The 21,834-nt window shown below is 41.7% G+C and overlaps 1 protein-coding gene across 2 annotated transcripts in view; it reads left to right on the top strand.

The window, feature by feature from the left end:
* The first annotated feature begins 575 nt into the window (after positions 1 to 575).
* The window catches only part of MPPE1 (metallophosphoesterase 1), a 32,765-nt gene continuing 11,506 nt past the window's right edge, over positions 576 to 21,834 (top strand). For both annotated transcript variants that reach the window (XR_001941252.1, XM_018556858.1), the window contains exons 1-8: positions 576 to 936; positions 4,268 to 4,376; positions 7,872 to 7,975; positions 11,648 to 11,728; positions 13,646 to 13,754; positions 15,338 to 15,412; positions 17,498 to 17,620; positions 19,025 to 19,162. Coding sequence is in view for 1 of the 2 variants with exons in the window: in XM_018556858.1 (XP_018412360.1) it covers positions 632 to 936; positions 4,268 to 4,376; positions 7,872 to 7,975; positions 11,648 to 11,728; positions 13,646 to 13,754; positions 15,338 to 15,412; positions 17,498 to 17,620; positions 19,025 to 19,162 (1,044 nt within the window). In the remaining variant the exon portion in view is untranslated. The remainder of the gene's footprint in view (positions 937 to 4,267; positions 4,377 to 7,871; positions 7,976 to 11,647; positions 11,729 to 13,645; positions 13,755 to 15,337; positions 15,413 to 17,497; positions 17,621 to 19,024; positions 19,163 to 21,834) is intronic.

Genomic DNA, 21,834 nt, shown 5'->3' with positions numbered 1-21,834 from the left:
TCTTTGAGCTGCAGTGTGCCCCCAATCACAATTTTATGTGGGCTTTTAGGTTTTGTTGCTGTTGCTAACCCATCAGTTGGACTACTTCCCAGTTGTCTCTTAATTACTTTTGATCCTGTGTCCATCAATGAATGACAGGATTTTTGTACTTCTTGTAAAATCAATTTCTTGGAGTTCAGTAAAGGACATTGAGATCAACTCCTAATATTGCTTTTCTACCACACTGATGCATGATGTGAGTAGAAGGGGTTATACCTTACAGGCCATTGTCCAATTCCTTCTGTAGGCAGCAGTATAACCCAGTTGTCTCTGAATTACTCCTGAGCCTGTGTCACCTAATAAACCAAGAAATACATTTATGGTAAATATAAAAATCCCTTATTTGTTCATTTTAGCATGGGAATTCTGCACCATTCAATGGTAAGGTACAATGTTTTATAGAAACCATGTAAAACTAAGTCAAGGGTTTGTAAAATAAAAATAAATATATATATATATTATATTAATTATACACACATTCTAGTCTATATAGTTTTAGCTGATAGCCAGTCATGTTACGTTCTGTTTCTTTTAGCAGGTAAGATGCAAGCATTTTGATCCGGTCGCTGGAAAATCAGAGTCATGCTAATGGATGCTGCGCTCTTCATTCAGCTATCTGAATTTTGCACACATGGCCAAGCAGAAACGTGGGTTTGGTACAGAGAAGAATTTCCTTCTTAACAGAGGCGTCTTCCTGCTGAAATTTCTGACGTTCATTTTTCTAGTTGTTTTATTCTGCGAGTTTTTGGTTTACTATTTTGTTCTATTTCAATGTTCCTGGCCAGACCCGAAGAGTTCCTCTAATGCCCACACTTCAACACCTCTGAAGGCAATGTTTTTATCGGACACTCATCTTCTGGGTGAAATAAGGGGTCATTGGCTTGACAAACTAAGAAGGTAAGGCAGCACGAGGGACATGAAACAATCATGCTGAACAGTTGCATGCAAGCAAGGGCAGCTTGACGTTGGGGGTTGATATGAATAGGATTATACATTAAATCCATTACACTTGCACTAAAGTTTACTTATTGGCAGATATAAGAGAAATCAAACTGGCAGAGGAAGGGGCATCAGTTAAATTCTTTCAAAATGCGGCTTCACTGAATTGCTCAATGCTGTGCACCCAACTTAATATGCTGATTGGAGGAGAGAGCACTGAGATGACATCATTAGTAAGCTTCTGCTCCTTCACTATCCAATCACAGTCTTGACCACGCTGTATTGCTACGACTGTAGTAAGCTTCTGCTCCTTCACTATCCAATCACAGTCTTGACCACGCTGTATTGCTATGACTGTAGTAAGCTTCTGCTCCTTCACTATCCAATCACAGTCTTGACCAAGCTGTATTGCTATGACTGCAGTAAGCTTCTGCTCCTTCACTATCCAATCACAGTCTTGACCACGCTGTATTGCTATGGCTGTAGTAAGCTTCTGCTCCTTCACTATCCAATCGCAGTCTTGACCAAGCTGTATTGCTATGACTGTAGTAAGCTTCTGCTCCTTCACTATCCAATCACAGTCTTGACCACGCTGTATTGCTATGACTGTAGTAAGCTTCTGCTCCTTCACTATCCAATCACAGTCTTGAACAAGCTGTATTGCTATGACTGCAGTAAGCTTCTGCTCCTTCACTATCCAATCACAGTCTTGAACAAGCTGTATTGTTATGACTGTAGTAAGCTTCTGCTCCTTCACTATCCAATCACAGTCTTGACCAAGCTGTATTGCTATGACTGCAGTAAGCTTCTGCTCCTTCACTATCCAATCACAGTCTTGACCACGCTGTATTGCTATGGCTGTAGTAAGCTTCTGCTCCTTCACTATCCAATCGCAGTCTTGACCAAGCTGTATTGCTATGACTGTAGTAAGCTTCTGCTCCTTCACTATCCAATCACAGTCTTGACCACGCTGTATTGCTATGACTGTAGTAAGCTTCTGCTCCTTCACTATCCAATCACAGTCTTGAACAAGCTGTATTGCTATGACTGCAGTAAGCTTCTGCTCCTTCACTAACCAATCACAGTCTTGAACAAGCTGTATTGTTATGACTGTAGTAAGCTTCTGCTCCTTCACTATCCAATCACAGTCTTGACCACGCTGTATTGCTATGGCTGTAGTAAGCTTCTGCTCCTTCACTATCCAATCGCAGTCTTGACCAAGCTGTATTGCTATGACTGTAGTAAGCTTCTGCTCCTTCACTATCCAATCACAGTCTTGACCACGCTGTATTGCTATGACTGTAGTAAGCTTCTGCTCCTTCACTATCCAATCGCAGTCTTGACCAAGCTGTATTGCTATGACTGTAGTAAGCTTCTGCTCCTTCACTATCCAATCACAGTCTTGAACAAGCTGTATTGCTATGACTGTAGTAAGCTTCTGCTCCTTCACTATCCAATCACAGTCTTGACCACGCTGTATTGCTATGACTGTAGTAAGTTTCTGCTCCTTCACTATCCAATCACAGTCTTGACCAAGCTGTATTGTTATGACTGTAGTAAGTTTCTGCTCCTTCACTATCCAGTCACACTCTTGACCAAGCTGTATTGACTGTAGTAAAAAAAAAAGTAAGTGATCAGTATCTGGAATGGGGTATCTCGATTAGAAAACTGGGGGAATAGAATTATACATCTTTTGGAAGTTAAGACAATAGAAATATGTATTTGAACTGTATTCAGCTTTTTGCCAATACGAACACCAGCAAGCGTTATTTCAGAAGAAGGCCACTAATCTTCATTATTGGCTTACCTATTAAAACCCTAGGAGCCCTTCATTTATCTATCAACATCGGAGCGGAATTATTAAAATGACACTTAACTCAGGAGTTACACTTTAAAAATACATTCAAGTATCACAACACTTAACAGCAATGTATCTTATTTGTGTATCACTCGGCTGACACTAAACTTAGGAGTTAAACTTTAAGTTAAACTTAAAAAATACATTCAAGTACATTAACTATTAACAAAACTATATCTTATTTGTGCATCATTTGGCTGTAGATCCTCAAATCATCTCTGAATTGGTGCTGACACTGTCCTTCCTTCTGTGGAGTGGCTTCTTTTGTTCCCCATAGTACCTGTATGTGTTGTAAAGTAGTCACCGCTCCAAGCTCACTCCTGTGATGGACTACAATCTCAATACAAATTAGTAAACTAAACATGAGATTGTAGTCCATCACGGCAGTGAGCCTGGAGCGGTGGCTACTTTACAACACACACGGGGAGCATCGGGTGAGCAGCTAGACACAAACAAGCAATTAACCCTTGCAGTGTGGGGGTAGCCCCACTGCAAGGGTTAATAACATTATTTCCCCAGTGTTCTTCTTTAAGTTTCCCATAGAAGCCATTCAGAATAAACCCAGCCGTGGAAGTTTAAATGTTATTTGTGATACAGGAAGCAAAGCGAGAGGGAGGAAGGTACATAGCATGGGTTTCAGGAAGTTGATTACTAGTAATTCTGTGGGGTGCTTTCTGGTTTCTGACTGCAGTGGATTAGAGAGAATGATTCCTGCAGTGAATGAAAGACGTTTCTTTTAAGGGTTTTCTGAACTTGTGTTCGAGTATCAGGTGGGTAGCATCAACTCCAGTGGTTGAACCTATGTCGAGACAAACAGAGCTGCCATCACTAACCTCCCCATGAGAATGCTAGTTGTCTGGCAGTTATTCCTAATTCTTTTTTGAAGTGGCTGATCATACATTCAGCCAGTGAACACAAAACGTATTGTTTGTTTGCATGCTTGTTGTTAACTCTGCAAATCTTGAAACCATTAGAACAGCTTGACAGTCGGGCAATGCAGCTTCCACATTTCTCTTGGCACAGGCTTCAAGGAAACAAAAACATTGTGGTAACTTTTGGTGTACTTATGAAGAATCCTAAGTGAATTTTACGGTACTAGCCATATATCCTTCATTTTAAGGTAACATTTGGTTGTGAAAGGATGGACAATCAAGACATTTCATTCAAGTCAAGCCAGTTGTGCACCTTTTTGGAGCTTATTTTTGACATACAAACACTTTGAGACCAGATGGAGAGCAACAAACCTTCAGTTACTCCTGAACACAGAGAGAACTGGCAGACTGCACTTCTTAATTACGGAACTCCACTTGAAAGCTACTGCAGTGAAATGTACTTTGTTCAATTTCTTGTATATTTTTTTTTGTATTCTAAGAAAATGTTTTAGTGTGCTATGTCTGTTTAATTTTCCATACTTCTTGTTTATTGATTTAGGGAATGGCAAATGGAAAGAGCTTATCAAAGTGCACTTTGGCTCCTGCAGCCAGATATCGTTTTCATCCTTGGTGATCTATTCGACGAAGGCAAATGGAGTAACTCTAAGGTGAGCTTTTTATTTGTAAGGCTAAAGCTACATTTCAGGCAGACATTAAAAACATGATTTCATGCAGATCTGTATTGTCCTAAATATAGTTAAAGAAGAACTCCTGACAAACTTTTTATTAAGCCTTGCAGTGGGGCTACCCCTGCTCTGCAAGGGTAACGGCTCATTTTGGTCTAGGAAGGGAAACAAAAATCAATCTGTCTAATTACATGAAATAGCAGTACACAACAGAGTTATAGATTATAATAGGGAACATTACAGTGCAATATTCCCCATTATAATCCACATGTCTAATGACATGAAGTAAGATCGCCCCCTCACTGGGAAGCCCGTCGGCAGTGCGGGGCCCCGGTGTTCTAACACCGGGACCCTGCATTGCCCCATATTGCAGGACCGGACCCCACTGAGGCTGTGGGGGTGCCCAGGACCGGACCCCACTGGGCCCACCCACAGCCTCAGGCCCTGGTGCGGCGGCACCGGCGGTAGTTCCGCCACTGTGGATAGGACACGAGGACGCCGAGAGACATACCATCTCTGCAGGAGGAAGTGCTGTAACAGCCGGCCGACTTGGGAGATCGGGCGAGTATAACTTTGTTATTTTCCTCCCTAAACCAAAACAAACACTTAACCCTTGCAGTTCTTGCAATTCTTTAACAGAACTAAACAGAGGAAAAAATGCTAGCAGGTAAAGTCTTTTCTGGCCAAGAAAACCGCTTTACTTGTCTGCTAGCAACTTGTTTTGTGTACGATGCCTGTGGGACATACTTAGTGCTGTGTACTCTCTTGGCCCATTCATTGCATCTGTAAGATAACTAGAATGGGACTAGGTGCCAGGACAATGTAATTACGGCACACATGTGCAAGAGTTACAATATTAGTTCTCACCCACTCACTAAAGAGAGAAGATGCCTGGCCAGAAAAAGTCTAGAAGAAGATGGTAACGGATGGACTGTGGGACTTTCAGTGAGAGGCCTAACTAATGGGTAAGTATGCATGCATATTTGCATATTATAGCTATTGCTCTGGGGGCCTGCAGTGGCTTTAGTTTCATGTTAAAATTATTTTACATATAACTAGCTTAAACACCTGAATTTACCTTGATACATTATCAATGAAGGGTTGGCACTAGGAGATCATTGGGCTCTACTACATGGAGGTGTGCTGATAGAAGAAGACAGAACAGTGAGCAGAGTTAATGACTTATCTGTGGGTTGCTGCTTCTTTGTCCAATTAGTCAGCTGTGGGCTTGGAAATGATGAAATCAAAAAAAAAAGTTGGAAGAAATGTCCTCTATTACAGCGCTGCCCCTGAGGTGTACCCACCACCTCCGCCACTCGTTCCCACCCGTTGTACCCCACTGAGGCATCGCTCGCTGCTTCGGGCGTGCCGCTCGTGCCCTCGAGCGGGGTAGTCCCAACCCGACCTCAACATCCACCTCCAAGCTAGCTTCCGCACTAGTGGTTTCCCCCGGACAATCCCGGCCTGACAGCTTCAAATGTTCACCGCATCTCCCCCACACACACACAAACACAGATCTCAGGTACACATCCACCAGCAGCTAGCACGTTTTAAACAGCCAAAAAAATTTTTTCTCCCAAACCCGAGCCGCCCCCTCAGATCCCAGCCACATTAAACGTCGGACCCAGTTCCCCTTTTGACATCTTAGTCTTTCCAGCACCAACGATTTACACATTAGCCTGCCCACCACCACCAGCAACCCTTCATCCAGACCTCACCGCTGACAACGCGCTATTACCCACACCATGGTAAGTCTCATTCGATTATTTTCTCCTGCTCAGTCACTACTTGGTAGTGCGCTTCTGCATTTTTTATGTTCTCTATCAGCGAAATGATGAAATCATGCTGCTGTTAGGGAACCAAGAAACCAGACAGAAACTAAAGTGCAGGTTAAAAATAAAAGGAGTTTATTGAAAATAACAAAAATAATTACAAAAAACAATGGAGGAAGTCCAGGACGTTGTCGATGCCAAGCCAGAGGTCAGATGCCAAAGCAGGTAGTCAGCCGAACCAGGTCAAGGAACACTGAGAGCAGAATGAACGGAAAAAAAAAAGCCGGAGTCATGAACCAGGAGATCAGTCAGCCAGAGTCAGGGTCATATACACGGAGAACAGCAGATACTTAGTTATTTATCCAGGTTAGCAAATTATAGAAGTTGTTGGGGAACCTGTCAGATATATGCAGTATGGGAGCTGTCATTATTTACTTGTTTTAGGGGTTGAGGGTTATTGCTATTCTGGTTCTTCTACCTGTTGAATCACTGACTTAAGACAAGCTGGCAGTTCAGATTTTTCAGACTTCACAAACTGCATGTTTTCCTAAGTAGGTGACTTACCAGGTAGTAAAGTCAGGATCTGGCTGGCAGCCTTGGCTTTCTAGCCACATAGATTTATTTTAAGTTCAAATGCAGCTTGCCCGGTAGATTCCATGTCAACTTAGAAACTTGGACTTGGAAATGGTGGAGCATACCACAAATAAACAGCTCTTCCTGTGAAAACCTTTCCTTTATAAGCCCAAGAAAGTAAAACTGAGTATCAGGTTCCACTACAATACAAGTAAACTGTTCCGATGTTGTGGAAGAGAAATTTAATTTGATACATATTCATCCAGCAACGTCTGAATGTGTCTATATTGAGTATGAACTTTCCAAATACTAATGTTTATTAGAATATGTACATCAAATAATCTGCTAATATATCATTGGCTCTAATGAGCTAGTACAGAGTGCAGTCAGATTTATGGTTCTTTGTTTAAATTACAATAAAGTATACCCATACGCATCATCTTCTATTCTAACCGAATATCATAGGATAAGTAAACATTATTCATGCATATTATCTGTGTTTATGTATGTTATTGATTAGCGATATATCTAAAAGTTTTAAATGAATCTGTATAATTTCAATTCGTGATTTTTAGTGTCCGAGCTGGATGTTTTAGACACTTTTAGCTGCTCCAGAAAAGAATCAAGTAGTTATCCATTTTCATAAACTGCAAATTTCTCGCGTTACTAGGTTAAGATTAAAGCATTTTGCTTACTGATTTGTACAAGGGAAGAGGATTTCTGGATGTAATGGTGTCTGGGGTTTTGGTAGAAATGTAGGATCTGGTTTTAGGACAATCTAATCTCATTAGAACATTAGATCTAGAGATATAAAACATTTATCTCTGTATAGTTTGTAGTTATATACTGTATGTACTGTACATGCAGACAGTCACATTTGCTTATATATTCAAGCTGTGCTTCCTTTCGTGCCTTTTGTGCTTCATTTATTTCACTGCAAGGTTTACTGATAGGGTGTATAGTGTATTTCTTTTTGGAAAATGTTAGAATCTGCAGACTATAATGTTTGGTAGCTAGAAACCATGTGATCTAAGCTAGAAGTGTTGGAGCAGGAGAATTTCTTCTTTGATGGCAAGAAAGCTTTTTTTTTCTGGTTGACATATTGTGACTACTGTTTGTAATTTCCTTGCAGGCATGGGATAATGATGTTTCTCGTTTTCAGTCTATGTTCAGACATCCTCCTCAAACAGAGCTAATAGTTGTTGTGGGAAATCATGATGTTGGATTCCATTATGAGTGAGTATTTCAGGTACATTTGTTATGTCATATAATATTTTAAAATAAAACGTAATATTTAACCATATTTACAACTGGATATATACAATAGGGATGCATCGATACCGGTTTTTCGGTATCGAGTACCGTTATTTTTTTCCGGTACTCACCGATACTGAATACCGATACCGGAAGTCATTAAGGAAGCCAGGCGGCGTGTAATGACCCGCCACCTGGCTTCCTGATTAGCCAGGAAGCCAGGCCGTTTGTAAAGACTCACCCCCTGGCTTTCCAATTAGCAGGGAAGCCGTCTCCATGCTTTTCGTCACTAGGTGACGAGAGAGCATGGAGCCGGCTTTCTGGCCAATCGTGTCATTACTCGGTGCCCAGCTTCCTGATTGGCCAGCTTCCAGACAAATCAGGAAGCCGGGCAGCGAGTCATATAAATAAATATTTATATGACAAGCAACACTATTTTGGGGAAGGGGAGGGAACAGGTCACAAGCTGGCTATATTAGCAGCTTCACAAAATACCTCTAATTACGTAGGGCATATAACCACCTGTGCTGGAATTACTGTGTCCTCTACTGGGAAATTTCTGGAAGAATATCTCATTTTATCAAAATCTTCAAACTTTCACACACTCCTATTTAGTACAGAACTGGCCTTAGAACAAAGCTTTGTCAGATGTTGTCAATTTCAGTTCAAGTATGTTAATCATGGTGTCTATGCAGTTTTTGTCTGTGCTCACTAATATCTGACATAGATCAGGCCCTACTTCAGCCACTCACCTGCAACAAAGTTACAGTGTTGCAGTCAGTGTTGATCACTGGGGAAAATGAAACTGAGTGCTGGTGCAGACACAGGAGATCTCCGGGCCGCGCAATTGTTTGCGGTTGCTGCACGATTTCAACGGTGTTACATCCGCGCGGTAATCCACTGAAAAAAGGTACATGTACATTTTTTTTGCACCGCACTTTTCTTTTTTAACCGCGATCGTGTGCAATTGCGATGTGGGAAACCTCGGGATCTGCCTGGCACGACTAGGGTGCCGTAAGAAAAAGCCAGTGTGATCAGCGGTGGTGTGCGACTCCGTACACGATTGTCGCGCGGTCACGTATCGCCCAGGTGTGAACCTGGCCTGAGACTGCTTCCACCTGCCTGCAGCAGACTGACATTATCTCATCCTTGGCAAAGACACCAACTGAAATTTAAGGATTGCTTTTAAATGAAAAAAAGGTGCACATATCAGGAACGTAATAATGCAGGCTTGTAAAGTTACTGAGATCTCCACTTTAACGGCTGATTCACACCATACTCGTTGGGGCTGTGCTGGCCGATGTTTCCAGCGCAGTCCCAATGCAAGACAAGGCAATTTGACTTGTCACAGACGGGCTCAGTTCACACCACCGTGTTATCATCGCGTGCACTGAAAAGAAGTATAACTTGTAATACTTTTTTTCAGCACAGGGGGATACGACACTGGAAACAACTGCCCCGTACCCCGTTGTGTCCATAGAACTAAATGAAATGTCACTTGTCACTTATGAAATAAAAAAAGTACACGGTGCAATTCGTCGGGATTGGTACACTGGTACTGTTTCGGGCACCGCACGCCAGCTACTGTGCGTTTAGCACAGCGGTTGGTGTAAATTGGCCCTAGCACGTGAATGTTTAGCAACAATCAACCTTGAGTTCTGTACCTCAGATAATACCTGCCTGATGTGCATGGCGTTACTAACGCTTCTGTTCGCGAACAATTCGGTTAGTGAACAGGAAGTTCAGCAAAAGTTTGCTTCCGTTCGCGAACTCCGCATCGGTCGTGGCTTCCTCTAGTCGAAATCGCGGTCTGATCACAATTTGCCCATTAAGGCCTAAATACTGGCAAGAAGCCACATGGATAACTGGTAAAATATTTTCAGTATAATCTGCATGTCCAATTATGTTTGATTACTTTACCAGACATTTACCTGGTAGGGGAGCTTGGATCAGAGATGTAATAATTAAGCTATTTTAGAACATCAGAGAACCAAACAAATTTTGGAGAGGGTAACCAGGGTAGTTGCGCTAGATAAATTTACAGAAATGAACCAGCTGCAGCAATATCTATCAACGTGATCAAGTGTAAGCCGGGGTGCTGCGCTTGGTTGCGTGTGATCCACCTTTTAATTGGTCTTTAGGTTGTGTGGAAATGTGAAAATATCACAAACTAAATACAGTGCCAGTGATCAAATCCTAATTGCGGCTGTATAATGAAAATACAAGTCGAAAAAAGGAGGTAAATGTGTTCGTGAATAAATATTAAATGTTATTAAATAGTAAGTTAACAATGTAAATATCGCAAGATATGTGTAGCATATGTAAATAAATAAAATATTGTCGTGTGGAAACAAGTATTATTGTGAATAATAAAAAAAAAAAATAAAAAAAAAAATATATATAATCTGGTTGAAAAATGTGTAAACGGGTGAATTATTCCATCTGGCAAAAAATAAAAATAAAAATATGAATAAAATGGAATAAAAACTAATTGTATGGCCAGTCAAAAGCTACAAGCCAAAGTGCACAAATTTCTTATAAAAACACATCTACTGATATAAAAGGTAAATAAAATATAGTGTGTTAGAGGTGTATGATCGGGGATTATGAGCAGCAAGATACTATTTTCCTCCGAGCAGCATTGGAAGTCAAGTGTCTTTTACTTATAGTTCTATTGATGAGTCCGCAGAGGGAAAATTTCTTCAATAATAGTCTCTCTGCCCTCTCCTGCCGTCAGGCTGCACTTCCTCTCATGCGGTGTTTGGACAGCCTCCAGTATAGATGGAGAACCCTCCGGAGAGATCAGCCAGGAAATGAGGGGGGGACCGACCATAGAAGAAAAAACAGGATTTAAGTGCAGATGCAAGATCCTTTATTTAAAAAGTTTAAAATGATTGCACTTACAAACTTCCGTTGGTAAAACAGCATATGCAACCTGTGTAGAACCTCTTCCCAGGGTGTCAGCGAGGAAACGGAGCACTCCCTTTTCCCTCTGCGGACTCATCAATAGAACTATAAGTAAAAGACACTTGACTTCCAATGCTGCTCGGAGGAAAATAGTATCTTGCTGCTCATAATCCCCGATCATACACCTCTAACACACTATATTTTATTCACCTTTTATATCAGTAGATGTGTTTTTATAAGAAATTTGTGCACTTTGGCTTGTAGCTTTTGACTGGCCATACAAATAGTTTTTATTCCATTTTATTCATATTTTTATTTTTTGCCAGATGGAATAATTCACCCGTTTACACATTTTTCAACCAGATATATATATATATATATTATTCACAATAATACTTGTTTCCACACGACAATATTTTATTTATTTACATATGCTACACATATCTTGCGATATTTACATTGTTAACTTACTATTTAATAACATTTAATATTTATTCACGAACACATTTACCTCCTTTTTTCGACTTGTATTTTCATTATACAGCCGCAATTAGGATTTGATCACTGGCACTGTATTTAGTTTGTGATATTTTCACATTTCCACACAACCTAAAGACCAATTAAAAGGTGGATCACACGCAACCAAGCGCAGCACCCCGGCTTACACAAATTTTGGAGAGGAGTGCAGTGACTTTCCTGGTACACAATCTGATCTGATCATAACTAATTTTTCTCCCCCTTCCACAGAATGACTGAACAGAAACTAAAAAGATTTGAGAAGGTGTTTAATGTTACTTCGGAAAAAGTAGTGACTCGTAAAGGAATAAAGTAAGTGTATGAACTCGTGTAGGAATCATATTGTGAATACACTCGTACTTGTTACATATTTAGTTACACTGCCAGGCTGTGTAGCAGTCACCTCAAGGTTTCTGTTCTTCCAGCATTTCCCTGCCACCCAGTGTGTTACTGGAGTGCCCTGCAAATTCCATGCACACCTTTACTTTTTCAGAGCCAAAACAGAGAGCTGCCTGAGCAAATGTCATGGTTGTTATATCCAGCATTACCAAGTTTTTTTTCCCTGTCTCTAGTGATCTGGTGACAGATCAGGTGGTGGGGGAGTGTTGGTAACTTTTGGTTTTGTGTTGCATAGCCTGGCAGTTAAAGGGGCTCCTGTATGAACCTTCCATCCAGCGTAAAGCTGGGCAGATGTTGCGGCATTCGCCCAGTTTTATGCTGGGTGGAAGGTTTGTACATGAGTCCCTAAGTGTATGTAAACCCTAACTCTATTTTCAGTGTGTTTGGCATCATGGCTCATTATATACAGTATACAGTTCAAGAGTATCATGGCTATCTGATAGGCAGCCCAACGGTCAACTGAAGAGCTCTGATGGCAGGCTGACAAGATTTCTGTTAACTGAGGTAGTGGCTTAATGTTGTCAACCTGCAACAGGAAGTGCTTGTTGCTGGCAGGTAATACGCTTTGAAACAGATTCACAAAAAATAGTTGTTTAAAAAACTGTTTACAGTCGAGCATAATGCCAGACATACTGAAACATAGATCTGGATAACTGCAAAAAAACCATATCAATAACATAGGATAACATTTCCCCCAGGATGTATATTTAGATCTCAAGATACGAGATGATGCATAGGGATGTACTGGGGAAAACTGGAAGCAGAGCTATGAGGGATGTGGGAGGATTCACAGGAAACCATTAGGGGGTACAAGTATTGTGCATTTTAATGGAACTGCTCCACAAATAAAAACTTTCTTTAAATATGTCTCCATCACTTTGCATAATGAAAAAACAAAAAATACAAGTGTAAAACACACATACATCAAAACGGTTGTTAAGAGAACTATGGCTAAACCTTTTTTGGCCATAGTTCTCTTTTTGTGGCCCAAAACTCAACATGCTGACAGCGCAGAGCCGCGGTGCAGCCAGGAAAGATCCCAACAATGTTGTCTGGTATTACCCTGCTGCCTGATTGACATCTGGCTCTGCCTCTCTATAGCCAGCCGTGCCCGCCCCCGTCGCTCCCTCCAGTCAGCGCTGCAGGAACAGAGGGGGGAGAATCCTTGCGGGATGACCGACAGTCACGCTGTAGGGAGAAGATCATTAGCTGAGCGATTAGCGGTTTGTGATCGTTCAGTTCTCGATCAATAGAGCTGGCGTGTGACAGCAGGAGTGTCATACATTAGCCCTATGTATGGGGATAAGTGTATTTCACTCTCCCCATAATTCTCCTTTAATGGATATGCATTAGTGTAACAGTGCCAGTTGTGAACTAGCCCTAAAGACCCTGTAGTGTGAGAGTTGTTGGAGCTTGCCTGTACATCCAGTTGGCAAACTAAAGCTGGCTGCACACTGAGCGAATTTCAGCCAATTCTTAACTGGTTCATGAACTGCCCGAAATATGGTTTGGTTGCCCTGTCTGCCACCTTCCACGCAACATCCTTCAATTGAAAAATCGAAGCTGCGAGCGGAAAATGATCAGCGAACCAGCACCTGCATACAAACAGATGCAGCCACTTTTTAGGCAGTGGGAGAGTCCTTCGTCCACGCTGTGTAGCGCAGATGATGGAATCTGTTAGATTTTCTCATTCAGCTGAACTAAAAAAATCTACTTCTGTATACCCAGCTTAATGCCAACATACTGTGAACATGACCCAAAGGCTGGACTCAATAGCAGGAAGATAAGTAATGATAAAGCACTCCTTTATCAGGGACTCTTTTCTTTCAGTTTTGTCCTGGTGAATAGTGTTGCTCTGGAGGGCGATGGCTGTGTGATTTGTAGAGCAGAAGAGGATCATATTTTTCAAGTTTCTCGACAGCTGTCTTGTTCCAGAAAAGTAAGATCTATCATATTTTCCCCTTTAGGGAAACACTCTTCCACATTCTGATAGAATCATTTGAAGTGTAACAATACCTTTCTTTTATATTGTTTACAGATTCCATATTGTATGGTGGAACAGGAAAATGACTCGGCAAATTGTATAGGAGCTTGTGTCAATGGGCTTTTGTTGACTTAGGACGGGCTTTGCATTCCCATGCAAGACTATAATAAGGCAAAGCCTGCTTGTTGCAGGTCCGAAGGAGGTCAGCTACAGGTCAAATGCACCTGCCAGTGAATACCGAATGAACTCAGAAGTGCCTCAAACTAATGTCAAAGTGATGCCTTCGATATACACTCAAGCTCATTGACACAGGCCCTTATATAAATTGTTTCTTAATGCTTGCATAGGCTCCTCAAGTATCCACTGTGCAAAACTGGAAATATTCAGATGTTGTTTGTTGCTTCTTTAAAACAGTTGTCTGTGTGAGCAATACATACACGGCAGTGGCTAGCACCCAGGTAACATAGGTACATGTACATATGAACATTTCCCATTGCATACTACAACAGACTGTACAAGCACAAGGGGTCAAACACTTTCTATACAGCTGATCAACACACTACAATTTAAAGTTGAACTCCAGGAAAAAAAAACTATTTTGATAGTTACATTGTAAAAATAAGTTACCCCTAATGAGAGGTGTTCCATCTCTGCATGCTCTTCTAGGGCCCGTTCACACCAGATGCAGTGCGTCCCTGCCCCATTCTGGCCAGAACGCACTACATTGCATTACGGCTGACTCACCTTCTTGTGGTGTGTTCAGGAGGGGGCGTGGCGTGAATGGCACCATAGCCACGCTGTCCGGCCGCCATGCGATCGCCCACATGGGATCGCAAGGCACATTATGCCTGTGGTTCGGTCCGATCAAAATGTTGCAAGCATAATGTGCCTTGCGATCCCGTGCGGCCGATCGCATTGGGGCCGGACAGCGTGGCTACGGTGACATTCACTTCAATAGCCCGCCACGCCCCCTCCTGCCCCACAAAAAAAGTGAGCCGGCCGCAATACGAGGCAGTGCGTTCTGGCCAGAATCGGGAAGGAACGCACTGTATCTGGTGTGAACAGGCCCTACGTTCAAACCTTTACTTTCATTGACCCCAAACAATAATGTGAGTGCCAAATTTCTGGCTCTGAAAGTTACAGTTTGAAAAAATGATATGGGGGTTAATAAAAGTGAAAGTTTTAACTAATGCAGCAGCATCCGGATAAGGGACACATCTCATTATAGGTAATTTATTTTTACATTGTAACTGTCAAAAATGTGTTTTTACCGGAGGTCAGCTTTAAATACAGTTTAAGCCTATTTTTTGTGTAAATGTTTGTGGGCATCAGTAACAAGCAACAAAAACGTCTTTGGATTTCTAATGTTGTGTCTGTGGAAATCTCTGGTCTGTGTTACTTTATGTTTAAAACACATGATTTCGGATCTTTGTTAGAATCATTAACTTTCAAATAGAGAATCTTGACATGTCTTTTCTATGACATTGGCTACATCTGTTTTGCATGAAATAAAAAATTACAAATGTTATTCTTGATAGAAAAATCAGACAGATTTTGTGAAGAAGTGTGGAAAAGTTCACCTGCTGCCTCCGACTGCTCCCATTCTTCTGCAGGTGAGAAATCACAGGGAATGGTCAGGGTCATATTGCAAATAATACATTTTTTGGATTGATTAGTATACAAAAAAGTACAGTAGTATTGCCTTAAATCCTTTCTCTTTTGTCCATTGAGGGACACAGGAAGTCTTAACCACCTGCTGTCCGGCCATTGTAATTAAACGGCCGGACAGCGCCTTCTTGGATGCGGGTGGACGTTGTTAAACGTCTCTCCCCACCTCGCTTGTGGCCGCTGCTAGACGGAGCGTCTCTCTCCGGTACAGAAGCTGGAGAGAAGCAGATCTCTGGGGGTCCCTAGGTGACAGGGGTCCTAAAGACACCTGATGACTCCATAAAAAGGACCTGTCACTGCAAATTGGCTATCATATAGGGGGATTGTTAGCTCCCTATGTGTTAGCAATAAAGTTAAGGGACAATAACAAATTTAAAATTACAAATAAAAATGTAAAAGTCAAATCTTTTTTTCCAAGTCCCCCGCCCTCCACATACAAAAATGTGTTGAGTGCTCCTACGTACGAAAACGGCGATTGCACCGCACATGTTACATATCGCTGCGAATGTCGGAGTGTGAGCAATAATTCTAGGGCTATCAATCACTGATGACACTAAACTGATGAGCAGTAACAGCTTTTGAAGCGTCGCCTATGGCCAATTTTGGGTGTGGTAGTTTTTTGCGATTTTGCGGACACACGCAATTTTAAAGCTTGACATGTTTGATGTCTATTTACCCGACATGACCACGTCTTTTATATTTTACCAAAAATTTGGGTAATAATAAATGTTTTATAACATAACGTAGGGAAACAGATTTTTTAAAAATAATTTTCTGTACTTTTTCTGTAAAAAAAATAAAAACCCCAGTGGCGATTAAATACCACCAAAAGAAATCTCTACGTCCCCCCAAAAAATGGTATAAAATTCATTTCAGTACAGCGTTGCATGACACAATAAATGTCAGTCAAATTACCTCAGCACTGAATATTGTAAACTGGCCTGGCCAGGAAGGGGGTGTAATACTGCAGACTTCAAGTGGTTAAAAAGTGAAAAAAATCATTGGTAAGAGCAAATTAGAAAAAAAAAAGGGTCAGTTTGATTGTAAAGACTAGGAAGTGGAAGTGAAATGAAGCTGTTGCCTGGAGTGGTTAGCTATGTTTTTGTTTTTTGTTTTTTTTAAAATCAAAAATCAGCTTTATTGCATAAAGAAAAACAGGGTACAAGGGTACATAGAGGCATAGCCCCAGGAGCGCGATAACATTATCTGCAGACATCAGAGGTATAGGGTGAACGTCGGTCACAGTGAAGTTATCATGACATCACATAGCAGAGCTGCTCAGTTCCAATAGTACGTCCGACACATATCTACCATAGGCACCTCTGGTGTATCTACTGCAATCTATATGACATTTAAAAGCATGCGCCATGTGTAACGTGAGCTTAGTATGGTGTATAGCAAGAGAGCAAGACTCAAGGCTAGAGCACTCCATCTCTTGTATGTGTCAGTTGTATCGCATATGTGGTTTCATGTGAACAGGAGGCCTGCCGTGCTCAGTATCTAAAGGAACAGGAGGGGGGAGGGGGGATGGTAAAGGAGGGAGCATGGGAGTAGAAGTAGATTAGAAGAAGAGCATCAGGGGTGGGAGTTCAGATAGGCCGGGTGGAACAGAATAAGAGTGTGGGTGCGATAGTGGGGTGCAAGCGAGTAGAGGACAGCATGGGTGAAGATAGCCAGGGAAGTCCAGCCAAGGCCGGATTGGTGTCTTCCTCCTCCATGCTTACCCACTGCTTGGTTTTCCGGTGGCGGTTAGCTATGTTTTATCTTTCATTATCTGGGAACATTAAAAAAGGAATCTAGTTGGTCAGGATGGACAACACGCATAGCTCAGTGAACTCAATTTTTGTTACCCATTTAAAAAAAGAAAATACTAGAGTTTACTTTAGTTCAAATATATAAACCTTTCCTAGATAGAAAGGTCTGAATGTGATATAGAGGAGCTACAATGGGTGCTGACATACATGTACACAGGATTAAAAAGCTGGCAATACTGAATTTGATAATGAAATCCTTTTTTTGTTTTTATTCAGCATTATCCGTTGTACCGGACAGGTGACTCCGAATGTACTGGCGAGGATTCTGCTACTCCAGAGGAAAAGCAAGTTCTGTTTATAGAGAAATATGATGTTCTTTCACAGGATGCCTCTACAAAGGTTAGAGTCACTGGCAATAAAGGACAACACACATCACATGTTTCATGAGTTGATAATATAGCTGCGGATATTGTTATTATTGGGGTTATATGGCACCCACATGTATAAAGTGAGAGCATATTAAGTGCCTATACCAATAACAGAAGCTACAGTTACATGAAATAATATGAATGAACACTACCAAAAAAAGAAATATATCTTAAAGGCTTCCTTTGTTAGACAAGGGATCCATGGATGATATTAATCTTTAGGTGATGAGAGATTCATCTACATGACAAGATTTCCTTAGCATTACATTGTTTTCAGTGACGTGGAAGTGCCAGACGGTGATCAAATCTCTCAGTATCAAAGTTTTAAACTTGCTTGTGTAGCCCTAGCTCCTGGTGAACTATACTCCTGGTGTATGACCCTTGACAATATAGTCGGTAGTGGCAATACTTGGGGAAAAACTAATATGAATCATTGTAATGTTTAGCTACAAATGCTTAAAGCTCAACTCCGGGCCCTCTACTTTATATATTTTCAGATGGCTCCATATTTTTGTGGCCCAGTCCTTTATTACTGAAATCTGTACCTATGTTGTTCCTTCTTGTAAATACTGCATGTACCTCTTCTGGGAAGTACTAAGAGAGCTGTACGTCTGGCTTCCTGCTGCATCAAAGAGGCTTGTATGACAGACATCAGTGCTAATGTCATGTCTTCACCCCCTGTGTACGCTTTGCATCTACACATTATAGTCCATCATTTTGAAATGAAAAAAAAAAAAAAAAAATCTACAGTTTTTGAAATGATTAACAAATTAAAACCGAAGTCTTGATAACATAAGTACTTACCAGACACTGGCCAATAAAAACAATCGTAGGCTAGCCCTAAATATAACCTCTCCTACAACCAGCACGCTTCACTTGGTAGCAAAGCAGTACCAAGAGCATGATTGTGAACACAGAGGGGTGGGACCTGTGTCCATGAAAAGGATTTTACAGTAAGTACAAAAATCCAATTTTCTCTCGCCCATGGAGAGGGACACAGTAACTTTGCAACCTTTGGAATAGCCTAAAGCTGGGCAACGCAGCCAAAAAACAGCTAACAGGCCCAACAAAAACAAGGGACTGCCTGAAGGTAAGGAGCCACCTGAACTTTACACCAGATCCTGTCATCAGAATAGGGAGATACCTTGGACGTGTGAACACCAGTTGGTAGCCTTACAAACCATATTTTGTTACCAGAGTTTTACATTCACATTTTCTTATTGCATTGTAAGCCAGTAAATTAATAGCAAGAACATTGAAAGCAGCAGATTCTGTAGAAGAAAAAAAATTAGAAATGAAGGAAAACTTTTTAGTGGAATGATGTGACACTTCTTAATGTCCACGTGCTTACAGGGATTTCTTTCCTCTGTTGTAGCTGCTGCAATTACTTCAGCCAAGGCTGATCCTAAGTGGTCACACTCACAGTGCTTGTACAGTTTTCCATGGAGATGTTCCAGAGATCAGCATCCCTTCCTTCAGCTGGAGAAACAGGAATAATCCAAGCTTCATCATGGTATGGTTGTGCCCTTCTTTCAGGAGTGAAGCCTCTTTTAGATGAATTGTATTGGCAGTTGCAGGGTTAGTTTGGGCTACCCTAACCCCACTATACAGACGGGTGTGGAGACAATATTTAGAAGGCAGAAAACTGATCTGTGTGAGGTTTTTACAGACATGTGATGGGTATAGTGGCTGGATTGAGAGCTGATTGATAACAAAGAACATTTAATGTCCCTTTAATAATGACCTCTTTGACTTACTAGAGTATCCAGACTATTGCACATGCGACTGTTGCCATTTTCTGTGTTTTAAAGTTGTGAAAAGAAAGGTAACGTTGCATTAACATTTGAAAATATGTCGAACTCCCAGTCTCCTGCACAAGTTGTTTACTACCTTAAACTTACCAAATGAACCAAGGTACCATTCACACCTGAGTATTGGGATAATCACACGTTACCGTGTATCTAGCACACAACATACCTAGTGTGCGGTCCTATTAATGGCACCATTTATATAGGTGGAGACTACCACAACCTGCTGGAATCAAACCATGGTAGTAGTTGGAAAGGCAGTAGTTATAACCAGCATCTGCAACACGAATGGGTTCTTTCTCACACTGTATTTTATGTTCCAGGCACAATTCTGATTCCAAAGGTGTGCTCTGGGTATTGCAATGTTGGCTATGAAATGGCTTCTTCATGTAAATTGTTTTTCACAATGACTTGTGGTGACAGAGGACATGAGTGACTTCATCTTTATCTGTATTGTGAAGACTTCTCTCTTTATATAAACCCCTTTCCTTTCACTTTCCTTTGTGTAAATCCAGCTTGTTATTTTTCCTTTTTTGGATATAGGGGTTACGACCGTTTAAAACTGCAAATCCTTTCAACATAAACATCCATCATATTGTTTTTTTTACATTTTGCTGTTCTAGATTGCTATATTAGGGAGCAGCTTCATTGAAACAGAGACTGACCAGTTTGCAGTCATACTGGTATTGTTGGATTCATATGAATTTTGATTACAACTCTATAATTTTTTTATTTTGCCTAGACATACTGTGAACTGTCCATGCACGGCAAAGCAACAGGTTCACTTGAGGTTCTCTATCCTTTCCCCAAAAAAATGTTGGCTATACTAACACTTCAAGTAAATTGTACAGATAAAAACATTTCAAAGCATTTTTTACAACTCTGCAGTGTAAAAATAATAGCCCGAACAGCAGTGTGAAGCCTGCCGGAGGTTCGGCTCAGCCGATCCAGATGTTGGATCGGCTGAGTCGAACTCCTTCTGCACTTCGGATCAGCCGAACATGCTGAGCATGTTCGGCTGTTTCGAAGCCACACGAAGCAAGCCGATGTACGGCTGATTTCAGCCGATATACAGCTGAAATCAGCCGTACCAGCCTGAAGTGAATAGCCGAACAGTGTTCGGCTCACTTCACTTCTGATCGGTCATTCACTCGGCTGCCCTCGGCAGCTTTGTGAATAGACCCCTAAGTCTGATGAGGTGTCTGGCAGTTTAAGGAATGCTGGACTATCATTAATATTTACATATCGCTGTACAAATGTCTGGCTGTGGCTCTCATACATGGAAGCTGCACCTCCCCTTGCCCATGTGTGTATGAGGGCCACAGCAGGCTGGAAGTATAGCAAAAGATCTGCCTCCTGATATGAATAAAAGTGTAAATATTAATGTTAGTACAGCTTTACTTAAAGTGCCAGACACCTCATCAGACTTGTCTTTACACTGCAGATCAAAAGAAAACCCTGGAGGTCTTCTTTACACTGGAGCCAGCTTTACATTTTTTTAATTTTTTTTTACAAAATTCCATTCATACATGGAAAGAGTCATCAACTTTGTCCATAATGCACACAGGACTGTGGGATGGTTGTACTTTACTGCTCCTTCTCACAATGTGAGTCAGTGAGTTGGTTGTTTCATTCATATGGAGCGAATGTATGAGAGCTGAGGGAATCCCTTTCTCCCGACGCCTGGGACATGCAGTTTCGTGCGCCGGGCGAGTACTTTTTTTGTACATTTAGCCCTGCTCCTGACAAGCAGAGCTAAACGTATAGTGTGGACCCGCTGCTCGTTTTCATACAAGTGATCTGATTAGATCACTTGTATAAAAGGTGCAGCAGCGATCCTGTCCGACCCCCCGCCGCAGTTTTCGGGGTCCCCCGCTCCTCTGGGGGACCCGTGACCACGGCATAGGAGCTCACCGTAGAGCAGACGAAGAACATCCGTTCTTCGTCTGCTCTGTGTGATCACCGAGACGTTAACATAGATACTTGAAGGTTATTTTAACACTGACAGAGCTATTCACAAAAGGGTGAAGAGTTTGGAGAAGGCAGGAGAAGTGAACAATCTAGGACAAATAGCTGAACTGGAGAAATTCTTCAATCCAGCTCACTTTCCAGTTCAGCTATGTTGTCCTAGATCAGTGGTGGCGAACCTATGGCACGCGTGCCAGAGAGGGCACACGGGGCCCTCTCGGCTGGCACGCGATCCCAGGTTCGGGCCACCTCTAAGAAAAAGTCAGACCGTCCCGGATCGCCGCCTCGGTGTGCGATGCGGGACGGTCACAATCAGACTGAGAGCACAATCACCACTGAGAGCCGCACACCCCCTGAGAGCTGCACAGCCCCCCAAGATCCACACAGACAACCCAAGAGTTGCACAGCC

The sequence above is a fragment of the Nanorana parkeri genome, unplaced genomic scaffold (genome assembly GCF_000935625.1).
Source record: "Nanorana parkeri isolate BGI_ZX_2015 unplaced genomic scaffold, ASM93562v1 scaffold255, whole genome shotgun sequence".
Lineage (NCBI taxonomy): Eukaryota > Metazoa > Chordata > Amphibia > Anura > Dicroglossidae > Nanorana > Nanorana parkeri.
The sequence above is the reverse complement of the archived record's forward strand: the minus strand, read 5'-3'. Positions and strand labels throughout refer to the sequence as shown.